Source organism: Triticum aestivum, chromosome 2A, assembly GCF_018294505.1.
Source record: "Triticum aestivum cultivar Chinese Spring chromosome 2A, IWGSC CS RefSeq v2.1, whole genome shotgun sequence".
NCBI lineage: Eukaryota > Viridiplantae > Streptophyta > Magnoliopsida > Poales > Poaceae > Triticum > Triticum aestivum.
The window spans coordinates 449,717,037-449,731,169 of record NC_057797.1 but is presented as its reverse complement, the minus strand read 5'-3'; the positions used below and the strand labels follow the sequence as shown (position 1 = coordinate 449,731,169).

The 14,133-nt window shown below is 45.5% G+C and overlaps 1 protein-coding gene across 1 annotated transcript; it reads left to right on the top strand.

Annotated features, from left to right (window-relative positions):
* The first annotated feature begins 7,061 nt into the window (after window positions 1–7,061).
* LOC123188950 (UDP-N-acetylglucosamine transferase subunit ALG13 homolog) lies at window positions 7,062–13,075 on the top strand. Its single transcript, XM_044601240.1, has 4 exons — window positions 7,062–7,300; window positions 8,641–8,824; window positions 11,958–12,054; window positions 12,635–13,075. Exons 2-4 carry the CDS (start codon window positions 8,660–8,662, stop codon window positions 12,889–12,891), a joined length of 519 nt encoding a protein of 172 aa, XP_044457175.1. The 5' UTR covers window positions 7,062–7,300; window positions 8,641–8,659; the 3' UTR covers window positions 12,892–13,075.
* The last annotated feature ends 1,058 nt before the right edge of the window (window positions 13,076–14,133 follow it).

Genomic DNA, 14,133 nt, shown 5'->3' with positions numbered 1-14,133 from the left:
TCCCACTTAGATAGACATCCCTCCAATCATCTAAGTATAACATGATCCGAGTTGACTGGGCCGTGTCCGATCATCACATGAGACGGACTAGCCAACATCGGTGAACATCTTCATGTTGATCGTATCTTCTATACGACTCATGCTCGACCTTTCGGTCTTCTGTGTTCCGAGGCCATGTCTGTACATGCTAGGCTCGTCAAGTCAACCTAAGTGTATTGCGTGTGTAAATCTGTCTTACACCCGTTGTATGTGAACGTTGAAATCTATCACACCCGATCATCACGTGGTGCTTCGAAACAACGAACTGTCACAATGGCGCACAGTTAGGGGGAACACGTTCTTGAAAATATTAGGAGGGATCATCTTATTTACTACCGTTTCTCTAAGTAAACAAGATGCAAAAACATGATAAACATCACATGCAATCAAATAATAGTGACATGATATGGCCAATATCATATAGCTCCTTTGATCTCCATCTTGGGGCTCCATGATCATCTTGTCACCGGCATGACACCATGATCTCCATCATCATGATCTCCATCATCGTGTCTCCATGAAGTTGCTCGCCAACTATTACTTCTACTACTATGGCTAACACGTTTAGCAATAAAGTAAAGTAATTTACATGGCATTTCTCAATGACACGCAGGTCATACAGAAAAAATAAGGACAACTCCTATGGCTCCTGCCGGTTGTCATACTCATCGACATGCAAGTCGTGATTCCTATTACAAGAACATGATCAATCTCATACATCACATATATCATTCATCATTCATCACAACCTTTGGCCATATCACATCACAAGACACTTGCTGCAAAAACAAGTTAGACGTCCTTTAATTGTTGTTGCTAGTTTTTTACGTGGATGCTATAGGTTTCTAGCAAGAACGTTTCTTACCTACACCAAAACCACAACGTGAATTTCCAATTTCTATTTACCCTTCATAAGGACCCTGTTCATCGAATCCGATCCGACTAAAGTGGGAGAGACAGACACCCGCCAGCCACCTTATGCAACTAGTGCATGTCAGTCGGTGGAACCGGTCTCACGTAGGCGTACGTGTAAGGTTGGTCCGGGCCGCTTCATCCCACGATGCCGCCGAATCAAGATAAGACTAGTAACGGCAAGCAAATTGACAATATCGATGCCCACAACTACTTTGTGTTCTACTCGTGCATAGTAACTACGCATAGACCTAGCTCATGATGCCACTGTTGGGGAACGTTGCAGAAAACAAAAAAATTTCCTACGTTTCACCAAGATCAATCTATGGAGTCAACTAGCAACGAGAGGAGAGTGCATCTACATACCCTTGTAGATCGCGAGCGGAATCATTCAAGAGAACGGGGATGATGGAGTCGTACTCGCCGTGATCCAAATCACCGATGACCAAGTGCCGAACGGACGACACCTCCGCGTTTAACACACGTACGGAGCGGATGACGTCTCCTCCTTCTTGATCCAGCAAGGGGAAGGAGAGGTTGATGAAGATCCAGCAGCACGACGGCGTGGTGATGGATGCAGCAATGATCGCAGCAGGGCTTCGCCGAGCTTCTGTGAGAGGGAGAGGTGTAGCAGGGGAGAGGGAGGCGCCAATGCTTCAGGTGTGGATGCCCTCCCTCCCCCCTTTATATAGGCCCCCTAGGGGGGGCGTCGGCCTTGGAGATGGGATCTCCCAAGGGGGGCGGCGGCCAAGGGGGTGGAGTGCCCCCCAAGGCAAGTGGAGGCACCCCCCACCCTAGGGTTTCCAACCCTAGGCGCAGGGGGGGCCAAGGAGGGGGCACACCAACCCACTATGGGCTGGTTCCCCTCCCCACTTCAGCCCATGGGGCCCTCCGGGATGGGTGGCCCCACCCGGTGGACCCCCGGGACCCATCCGGTGGTCCCGGTACAATACCGGTGACCCCGAATCTTTCCCGATGGCCGAAAATACACTTCCTATATATAATTCTTCACCTCCGGACCATTCCGGGACTCCTCGTGACGTCTAGGATCTCATCCGGGACTCCGAACAACTTTTGTATTACTGCATACTCATATCTCTACAACCCTAGCGTCACCGAACCTTAAGTGTGTAGACCCTACGGGTTCGGGAGACACGTAGACATGACCGAGACGGCTCTCCGGCCAATAACCAACAATGGGATCTGGATACCCATGTTGGCTTCCACATGCTCCTCGATGATCTCATCGGATGAACCACGATGTCGAGGATTCAAGCAACCCCGTATACAATTCCGTTTGTCAATCGGTACGTTACTTGCCCGAGACTCGATTGTTGGTATCCCAATACCTTGTTCAGTCTCGTTACCAGCAAGTCACTTTACTCGTACTGTAATGCATGATCCCGTGATCAACCACTTGATCACATTGAGCTCATTGTGATGATGCATTACCGAGTGGGCCCAGAGATACCTCTCCGTCATACGGAGTGACAAATCCCAGTCTCGATTCGTGTCAACCCAACAGACAGTTTCGGAGACACCTGTAATGTACCTTTATAGTCACCCAGTTATGTTGTGACGTTTGGTACACCCAAAGCACTCCTACGGTATCCGGGAGTTGCACAATCTCATGGTCTAAGGAAATGATACTTGACATTCAGAAAAGCTACAACAAACGAACTACACGATCTTTGAGCTAAGCTTAAGATTGGGTCTTGTCCATCACATCATTCTCCTAATGATGTGATCCCGTTATCAATGACATCCCCATGTCCATAGCCAGGAAACCTTGACTATCTGTTGATCAACGAGCTAGTCAACTAGAGGCTCACTAGGGACACATTGTGGTCTATGTATTCACACATGTATTACGATTTCTGGATAATACAATTATAGCATGAATAATAGACAATTATCATGAACAAGGAAATATAATAATCATTTTATTATTGCCTCTAGGGCATATTTCCAATAGATAGATCATTGGTTCATAAGCTGCCACAAATTCTTTCTTGAAGAACTTGCTGACATAATCCTCCGGTTTTATTTTGCCATTGTTTATTGCTGAGATGGCATGGTTACATGGGATGCCACTGAGGTCCCATTTTCTGCACCCACATGTGTGCACTTGCAAGTTAACAACATGGGTTTGCTGCCCACTTGTAACTTGCCACAAGTCCACACTAGTTTGAATTGGTTTGCAATATTTGGCCCTTTCCTTCTCAACCTCTAGCTTCTCACTATAATGGGGTGTTATGTCCCATCTAGCTGTCTTTGCATTCTCCCTATTCCTATGCCACCTCATCATCTGCTTATCCTTTATTCCATCACACATTGTCCTAATTGGTTTCTTCCTAACATCTAGGACATACTTGTTGAACACCTCAGACAAATTGTTGACTACAAGGTCAGTCTTGGAGTTTGTGTCAAATGCATGCCTTGCCCATGTTTTCTTGGGTATTTGACAAAGCCACTCCCATGCTTCCTTACATTCAGCTCTAAGGTCATTCATTGCAATGTTAAATTTGTGTTCACTATATGCATAGGCAGCATTATCCATACACTTCTTCAGATCTTCCCCCCTAAACCCAGCAGTTTGGAAGTTTGCATAGATATGCCTAAGGCAGAACCTTTGGTTGCACTTAGGAAAGACAGCATTCACTGCATATAGTAGGCCCTGGGACACACAATTAAACTAGCTAAGCTAATATCTAGCACAAAACAACCTTATAGGAACAAGGACATAAGATGCAAGCACATACCTTTTGCCTATCTGACATTATTGTATATGGACCAAAATGTCCCTCTTCTCCTCCTAGGCAGATTTTAAGTTGGTGTAGAAACCAACACCAATTAGCTTTGTCCTCTTGCCCAACAATACCAAATGCTAGTGGGTATATATTGTTGTTGCCATCTCTACCAGTGGCAGCAAGTAGTTGAGCACCAGTAGTTAACTTAATGAAGCATCCATCAACACCTAAATGAGCAAGGAAATTCAATATTTAGAACATTCAAATGCATTTAAAGATGAAACAATATGTAACTAATGCACAAGGTGAACAAACTAACCAATGAATGGTCTGCACCCCTTGAGAAACCCCTCCCTTGCTCCATTGATGCAATGGAACATAGCATGAAATCTTGGACCTGGATGGGGGATTTTTGCATTGGGTGTTGGAGTTACAGTAGTGACAACTACTCTACTCCCAGGGTTTGTATCTATCACTGTCTGAGCATAGTCTTTCAACCTAGGGTATTGCTTCTTGTGGTCTCCTAGCACATCATCAATAGCTAGGTTCTTTGCCCTGTATGACATTGACTCGGGCACATCCACACCATACTTCTCCATGCAGGCATCAATCAAAGTCTGAATGCCAGTTGTTAGATCAGATCTGAACAGTGACTCATACTTTTGTGCAAGCCACTTGGCACTTACCCTTGTTGTCTCTGTACTAATAGGGCAAATGTGCTTAATTCTCATCTTCTTAATTACAAAAGTAGTTTCACCTTTTATAACTGCTGCCACCATAAAGAAGTTGCAATGTTTTTGGTTGCATTCTACAATTATTTTTTGATCTGAGTTCCTATGATATTTGAAGTTTCTGCCTTGAGTGATGTGCAAGTTCAACAAAGCCTCTCTGAATTGATGTTGATCCAAAAAACACATCTTTATACATAATTGCTCATGTGGTGCCTCCATCTTCTCATTGTACCATTTTCTAGGAGGCCTCTGCTTTGCCCTGCTCTTCCTTTTCTTTGGCAGTACAAATGACAATGGCTCATAACCATCATCATCAGCCTCCTTCAACAATCCTTTCTCTTCTTCATCAGATGAAGGTTTGAAATCAGATTCCTCCTCTTGAACTACACTTGAATGTGTCCTTGTTGTAGGCCCTTTCCTAACTGGAAGCTTCTGTTTCTTCTTCTTCTTCTCTTCCTGTACAATTACAGTTTCTTCATCCTGTGAAAAACTTTCTCATCTTCATCCATTTGGAAAGGTTCCTCAACCTCTGTGTCACCCTCATAATGCACCACTTCTTCCACCTCAGATTCTTCATCATCTGTTTCTTTCTCTTCTATTTCATCATACTCTCTCTGTTTCTTTCCCTCCTCCATCTCTATATCACCAGCATCACCCATATAAAAAGGGTTTATATCACTGTCATCTTCACCTTCACAATCAGAACCACCACTGCCATCATATCCCTCCTCTTCTTCTATTTCCAACACAGCTTTCAGTTTTCCTTTTACATTCTTGCTCTCTTGTGTGCAAACACCAGTACCATGAGCTACACTGAAGCTGCTACTCTGACTTTCAAAGGCAACTCCTTCTTCATCAACAGCATAGATGGGTGGCTCACTGAGATCATATAACACAGGCTCTTCATACACAACAGTGGATAATTCTTGCCTCTCAAACGGGCTGCAAAGAGGTGGAACAGTGGATAATTCTTGCCTCTCAAACTGGCTGCAAAGAGGTGGAACAGTGGATAATTCTTGCCTCTCAAACTGGCTACTAGGAGGTGGAACAATGGATAAATCTTGCCTCTCAAACTGGCTGCAAGGAGGTGGACATGCTCTCACTAACAAATTTAAAACCTTACACTCCTCAACCTGCCGCTTTACTAGTTGCAACTCAGCATTACTCTCTACCATCTCTAATCCTTTCTCCCCTAAATCTGGATTCTCAATGTGAAACAACAGATCATATTCACTAAATCCTTGGGTTTCCATCACTGCAATCATATTCATGTATGTCACATCTGAACTGCAGAGCTTCAGCTCAAACATTTCTGAAGCATCAAAATGGAACCTAACATCCAAAATGCCATCATACAAACTGCAAAATGAAATAACAGACAAAATTAGTTAATAAACAATTTTTCTTAACAGATAGGCTAACATATAAACAAAGCTTTGTTTAATTTAGCCTTGCAATATGAATAAACTAAACAATTACTACAAAATCAAACAATGTAAACAACTATCTCAATGCAACCATAATTACAGAGTGGGTACTTAACTCACAGCAAACTGATGTTTTGTATTTTCATATAAGTAGTTAACAGAATTGTCCACTAATGGTGCTCTGCTCTAGTTAGGACTCATTTAATCCACTATGCTTCTCTGCTCTACTCTGGTCTAATGGTGCTCTGCTCTAATGGTGCTCTGCTCTAGTTAGGACTAAGAAATAACAATGTAAGCCACTAATGATGCTCTGCTCTGCTCCAGTTAGGTAACACATAATGCTGCTATGACAATTTGGACTAACAAATAACAATGTAATCCACTATACTTCTCTGCTCTAGTTAGGACTAGCTATTAGAGTGCTAAACATGCAGGCAGTAGAAACCTAACCCTAATCCCCAATTTCAGTGAGCAAGAATGGAACAGTTGACCACTTACAGAACACCACCGAAGCCATGAGTCCAGTGATGGGCGGTGCTAGGGTTGGCCACCCAAATTCGCGCCAACTGCAGCCTCTGCTCCATCGACAATGCCGCTCCGCAAAATCTTCGTCCTCGCTACTGTACTCCGAGCTGGAGTAGCCGCCACTGCCATCGAGGCCTAAGCGGGGGAGGTCGCCGCCGCTCACATAGCCCCGGCCATCGCCGCCTGCCGGAGTCGCCGAGGCCATCGTCGCCTAGGGAGGCACAACAGCCCGGGGGGGGGGGGAGAGGAGGGCGCGAGGGAGGAGCAGCCGCAGGGGAGGTGACAGTGCCTAAGCACCTCGAGCCTAGGCTACGGCGGCGTGTTGTGGCGGGCGGCGGGGCGGGCGGGGAGGCAGCCGCCGGCGAGGGTGCGAGGGCAGAGCGTGGTCGGGGTCTGGCTCAGTCGCACCAGCGAGACCTAAACGGTGCGAGCCGGCCTCGTCCTAGTCAGCGCGGGGGCACGCGCGCACTGGTCAGCGTGGCGCCTGACGGACGGGCCCAACCGGTCAGCTTTTCTGTCAATACGTATAAAACACATTTTTAGTCTTTTTTGCAACGGCTCGCCCCAATCTTAGTACTGACACATAAAAATTATCAATTTTGGTACTAATCTGCTTTCAATGTCTCAATTGCGGTACTTCTATGTAATTTACTCTCAGACATCCGACTATTGTTTGTACAGCCCGCTCCTCTGTTCTCTTCAGTCCGTTCAGAACGACGCACGCCGCCCCGCTTCGTTCGCTCGCTCGGACTTCCCCTCCGCCCGCCGCCGGAGCTCCACCCTCCCGCTCCGCCCGCCGGTCCTCCTCCCGCCCCCGCGGGTCCTCCACCGCGCGATCCCGTCCCGCCCCGCCCTGCCTTCCGCTCGACCCCAGCTCGCTCCCGTCCGCGAATCGAGGGAGGGAGGTTCCTCTCAGGTGAGCTTCCCTCTCCCAATTCTGATGCCCCATGTATCTGGTTAGTTCCCCAATTTGGGTGATTTCAGGGTTTCATGCGTGCCGCGATTTTGTTTGGTACGTATCAACTCTAGCACTAGCATGGGGAATTCACAGCACATAGTCGAGCATAATTGACAAAACTATTTTCGCAACAAAATTAGTACTCCCTACGTTCACAAATATTAAGATGTTTTGGATATTTCAGTATGGACTACATGCGGACTGAAATGAGTGAACAAACATACTAAAACGTGTCTACATACATCTGATTCACAAAAAAGTTAGGACGTTTTATACTATTTGTGAACGGAGGGAGGAATAATTATGACAAATTGCCATCTAAATCTTGAAGGCCGACTTGTTAACGTTTTAGTCTCTCAGTAATGAGGGACATCTTGTGGATTAGATGCAATGAATTGGATGAAAGAGCATGTGCAAGTGTTGTACGAATTGACACACATAAAAGTGTGCTGGCGGGTCGTTCAAGATGTGAAGAAATGGAAGGCAAAGGTGGAACATAACCATTGGATGAGATATAAACTGGAATAAACATTTTTGCTTGGTTAAGTATTTTTTACATTCCTATAGATAAATAGTCTTCTTTTGCTTGGAAACTCAGTGCCTTAACCCATGTACAAGCATAAGTCAGCTCCCACCGGTGTAATATGTAAATTTTTTTGGACATTGACACTTTGACATAGTCTTCAAGATTATTATTTTTTGATCATCAGTTTATGTGCAAACATGTTCTCACACATAAAAATGATTATACATTATTGCAAGTATATGTATTGATAAATCTAACAATATTAAGTTTTTTTATGGATTCTTGCAATTCTTTGTTTATACATGTTTAAACTTAGAAACATTTTACTAGCATTAAATTTTAAAGAACTTACGTTTTGAATCAGAGGTAGTATCCTGTATCCGTTTCCTTTAGTTTCCCTTTTAAATGTTAACAAGTGATATTGAGTCGCCGATTAGTTGGGGGCTTGGTGCTTAATTGCTGCGACTACGCACTTGCCGGTGTAGCGGTTGTGGCTTGCTTCTATGATTCGAGCCACACATATGGAAGGCGACTTGCTCCTACTAGTCGGTGACTATGAACGCGGAGCCATGCGTGTCTCGATTCGGTGAGGCCCAGTGGCAGGAATCTATTTTGAAGATAGTTGTTCCGTGCTATTGGATCAAGTGGGATCTGAAAATAAGAATGTTATAAAAGGACACACCTTTTTTTGGATCACGACTATAGTCTATAGTCGTGACTCTGACTGTATTTGACAACAAAAAAACCTTGATACTGACTTGTTTTTCTACAGAGCTTACTTTTCAGAAGGAATGGGAGATAGAGAAAGGCGAGTGGTGTTTGTCACAGTAGGGACAACATGTTTCGATGCTCTTGTCAAAGTGGTAGATTCTGAGGAACTCAAACAAGCACTACTGCAGAAAGGTTACACAGACCTTCTGATTCAAATGGGCCGAGGAACATACAAGCCATCCAAGGTAACATCTGTCTCCATCTTGCAGTCAATTTTCTTTGTGTGGTTTTGCTTAGTGACTGGCCGACTGCACCTTTTAGTCAATGCAGTATTTTGTTATCAAAATCGCAATCTACAGCATACTTAATAGGTAAGAAGGGAAAGTCCGATAATGTTTTGCAATCTCATCAGGTTCTACTACTGCAAGGAGTAATTGATTTGTAATGTTGCTTATTAATCCTTAAATGGACATAGTATCTGACCAACTGAGATCTGTAACTGCTGATCTGACATCTAGGTGTAAATTGCGCATTGCTTGTGGAAAGAAATTGCATGAAGATATTTGTAACTAATTGTGGCATCCTTATAGATGCTGACACTTTTAATGCTACAATCATTTACATCTTTTGATGCATCACATGAACAAAATTCCAGACTTGCAAAATTTATGATAAAGCTAGACAGGAAAGGTGGCAAAAAAAAAAGGGAACATAGGCAACATTAGGATAACACATTGGCAGAGATAAGTTTGATTGTCCAGACTTCAGGCAAGTTCACAATGTTTTACTTTTTTGTGTGCTAACTACTCCCTCCGATCCATATTGGTCTTAGATTTGTCTAGATACGGATGTATCTAGACACGTTTTAGTGTTAGATACATCCGTATCTAGACAAATCTAAGACAAGTAATATGGATCAGAGGTAGTATGATAATTTGAAGTCTCATAATGGAAAAGATCAAATTATGGTCTAGTGAACTGGTGCCTTTTATATATAGTATTATAGACTGGAATACCAGAATCTGGTTACAAGAGCATTAGGCTATTGTGCAATAGAAGGTGGAAATAAACTGGGACAATGAAGGATCTGATGGGAAAATAGGAAAGTAACTCGCTTATATGTTAGGGCATCTCCAACGCCGACCCTCAAACCGCCTGCAACCGTCCGGACCGCGTGGTCCGGACGTGTTTTGCCATCCAACACGGGCCTGTATCAGTCTGCCGACCGTTCCCGACGTGCTTTTTCCCGCAAACCGGAAACAAAACTGGGGGAAGGGGGGGCTTTGCGGGCGTCTGGACCATTGCCACGCCCACATCTGATTGTCGTGGCCGACCCAAAAAAACATCCTGTCTCTCCCGCGCTTTCCATCCAACGCCCGCGCCGCATTCATGCCGGTCCAGAGCACGCAGCGGCCGGTATTGATGCCGAGCAACGTGACCGGACGGGAGGGCAACGCTGACGGACACGACATCTCGGGCGTTGCCGCTTCAATGCAGACGACGCGTCCCGAGAAACCAACTCCGGTTGCTGCGCCGCATTGAAGCGGGTTGACCGGCCCTTCGCATGGCCTGGCCACGGCTATTTAAGTCGTACCTCGGCGATGCACATATCCAAGCCCCTCCTTCCCGAGCATTTCCAACTCCAGCGATGTCGAAGTCATGGTTCTCCGCGCTGGCGGGCGGAGACGGCAGCAGTTCTTCGTCAGGCGGCTCATGGCGCCGCCGCCCTCATTCTCGGGGCCCCTCGGCATCCACAGTGGTCGACTCCTCTGGCAAGGACGAGATCATCATCTCCTTCGGCGACGAGGAGGACCAGGCGCCGCCGCAGGAGCAGCAGCCGTAGCAGCAGCTACGCCTCCTCGCGGAGGCAACTCTGACGGACTAGGAATTCGTCCGTCAGATGGAGCTCATGACGAAGCATCGCTCCGTCAGATGGGCTCGGTGCCACCCTCGCAGCCGCGTGCGGTCGAGGAACCGCCATCCCTACCTCGCTACCGCATGAAGAGGGAGCCGGTGTCCCCTCTCCGGCGAGTGAAGGAGGAGACCGCACCCCCCACCCGCGCGCAACCGAGGTTGCGTCCAGATCGGACGCTGCATCAAGGAGGAGCCGCCACGCAACCGCAGCGTCCATGTCAGGCACCGCGTGAAGGAGGAGCCAGCGTCGCCGCCAGCACACAACCGCTAGGCCCGCCCATATTGACGGGTCTGTGTCGCCGCCCCACGAAAACCGCCACGGACAGTTTGTCAAGGACGAGCTGCCGCCCATGATCACCAAGGCATGAGGGCTGTCGGGTCCGAGGAGGAGCGGGCGGCAAGGCAACAGGCACGCTGCGAGCAGCGCAACGCCGCCCGACGCTCCGCATTCGCTAAGTTGGACGCAGCGCCGCAATGGGTCCGCAACGACCCAGACCTCCCTGCCACCTGGGCCCTCGACCGCTCCATCACCACCGCGGAGACTGCAGCCAAGCGCCGCCTTGACGGCGAGCTTGCCAAGATCGGTGAGGACTGGTTGCTTAGCGATTCCTTCGCCAACGCTGGCAGGGGCAAGGCCGCCGCCTGTGCTCCGCAGGTGCCGTCGGCATTGTCTGCGGCGGCCCTCCGACCGCGCAGGAGGAAGTGGAGCGGCTCCTCCGCAAGTGCAAGCTACGGCCGGACAAGGCTGTCGCGGCCCACCGGCGCCCTACCACAGCTGGAGGGATGACGGTGACGGCACGAACAGCGACGACATTGCGGTCGGGCAGGGCGGCCACGTGTACGAGGTGGTCGTCCAGTACAAGCAGTTTTTTTAGTTTTCAGTAAAAACGGCCGAAATATAGGCCGTTTATGTAAATTATGCCAGAACTTGAATGAATTTGATTAAATTTTGCCCGGTTTGTTAAATAAACTTCGAAATGTTTTTGCATGGCCGGCTCCCGCATCCTTGTCCGCGGATCCCCCCCCCCCCTCCCCCCGGCTGTCCGCGGATGGATGTGGTGTCCGGTTTGCGGGTTAGCGTTGGAGATTCCCTTACTCGTGTCGTGGTGTCGAACTAAAACCATGACACTTATTATGATCAAAGGGAGTAATTGATTTCTTGTGGGTATAAACTTCATTTCGATACGTCACCACTTTGTTAAGTCCAGGAGATAATTTGATTTTTGAATAATAACTGCAACTATATACTTTAATAACTGGCAGGATCCTCAAAAAAAAGTTGGCAAGGCAGAAGGCCTACGTAGGTTCTAGTTCTTACATAGTACTATCTAATATCTTTTTTTTAGGATAGTACTATCTAATATCTTCTGCTGCACTGTACCGTAATCATTGGTTGTAGTTTGTATCTAACGGTTATAAGTGTGTGAATGTACCATGAATTTAGTTTTTTCTTCTTGAATATAGGCCTCAGGAAATTCAAGTCTTCAAGTTGAGCATTTCACTTTTTCACCAAGCATAGCTGACAACATACGGGAAGCATCCTTAGTCATCAGTCATGCAGGTGATGATCAAATCTGAATAATAGATTTATTTTCTTGAGAAACTATAATGGAACGATACTTGAAGCAGATTATTTGATGGTGAATCCTTTGGCCTATGTATATTGGTTGTTGTAATGATATAGCCCTAAGCAATCTCTTTCACACTGATATTGTCACAACTCTTAAACCTGTAGAAATCTATGTTAAGGATTTTGATTCTTCTGTCATTATTTATGGATTTGGAGTTTCAACTTCAAATAGGAGTAACTTTTTTGGCGAGAAGGAAATAAATACTACAGACTAGCATTTCGACACATGTCCATTACTAGGTGGTCACTATCGTGCACTATCCTGTGAATTTTGTAGAAGGCGGACAAAGGTGCCTGCTGAATTGGCATTAGTCACTAGTGATCATGGAATCAGGACTTGTAGTTGCATCTGTATGTAGTCTTTTGGACTTTTGTTGTTGGAAAACTTGCTATATTTTAGAGCGAGAGGGTTATGGAAATATAATATGCTGCCCGTGTTGCATTTTAGCGACATGAATGGTTGGAAAAAGCATTCCAATCCATCGTTTGTTTAACTTGTTATTGCTGACAGGTTCTGGCAGCATATTTGAGACGCTGCGACTGGGCAAACCTCTTATCGTGGTTGTGAATGAAGACCTGATGGACAATCACCAAAGCGAGCTAGCAGAGGAACTGGCCGAGAGGAATCACCTTTTCTGTGCCCATCCACACACGTTGCGGGAGACCGTCGAGGCGATGGATCTGAAGACGCTCCAGCCTTACGTGCCAGGAGAGGCCAAGCCAGTTGTGGCACTGATAAACAGATTTCTTGGTTTCCCTGTTGATTGATAGTGCGTATTTTCTCTTCATGGAACAATCATTTATTCAGCTTTGAAGGGCCTGTAAGACGTGGAGCAAAGATTTCAAGAATGTACAGATTTACACCGTTTTATGGCGAGATGATTTTCTGGGTTTGACCCCATTTGTAAGATGCAATTTAAGAACACCTGAATGAAGTTATTACGGATCCAAAGTGCATACTCCCTTCATTTACTTAAGGCTCTTCCTAGTGCTCCATGGTGGACAGGTGCTAAGCATGTTACATAAGTGAAAAATTGGCATGGCATAATAATTAAGGAGGAGAAAGAGCACTTTGGTGACCTGGGAAGAACCAATGCCAAATGTGTGAACCTAGGTAAACCATTTAAATGAAATAACTTGACCAATGGATGAAAGACTTTAAGTGTTAACTTATTAAATAAAGTGTGCTTAGCAACAACAAGTTAAGCACCTATGCACTGGGGAGTTGAGTTGCTAAGGTATTTAATGCACTTATCACCTTATCTAAGCACCTTTGCATTGGAGGAGGTCTGAGTATACAAGACCACATACTCCCCCCCTTTCAGTTTACAAGTCCTGCGTGTATACCTAGATTGCCAATTTTATCACTCTAATATAAACTATATAACACAAAAATTATACCGTTTGAAAATAGAACATCTGAAGTTTATATTGGTATATTTTTTGTAATATATGACTTGTATTAGGTTGGTCAAATTGACGATCTAGGGGTACGTGCACACCCTGTAAACTGAGAGAGAGGAAGTACTTGAATTACAGGTACCAAGATAAAAATTAATATCTGTTTTGTAAGTCAACTTGTCTTTTGTTTACTAGGTTAATTAATAGGGCACATGAAAATTAGAGAAAATTGAATGGAACAAAGGGAGAAAGTAGTTGAGACTATTATTGTCATTCACTGCATGCATGCGAGCAGTTAAACCATGAGTTGCTAATATGAGGCAAGGTCATCAATTTTTGCATCGGTTACTCTTGGTAGCCTTGTATAGCTACAAAATATATTTTCATAGTGGTCTTGTTGTATACAAAAACTGAAGTAGTAGTTTAAATACTTTGAAGGGTGGTTATGTACTCCCTCTGTGCAAAACAGAAATGAAGCAAGACCACGACACTTATTTTGGGGAAAAAATAAATAACAACCATGATACTTATTTTGGAACTGAGGAAGTTTATCAAAATCATCGGATGAATATACCGCGTTTTCATCGATACAATGGAACTGGAAATTAT

Coding starts and splice junctions, on each gene's coding strand:
- LOC123188950 (XM_044601240.1), top strand. CDS start 8,660: ATGGGAGATAGAGAAAGGCGAGTGGTGTTTGTCACAGTAGGGACAACA. Junction 8,825..11,957: donor GAACATACAAGCCATCCAAG/GTAACATCTGTC, acceptor TCTTGAATATAG/GCCTCAGGAAATTCAAGTCT. Junction 12,055..12,634: donor CTTAGTCATCAGTCATGCAG/GTGATGATCAAA, acceptor TATTGCTGACAG/GTTCTGGCAGCATATTTGAG.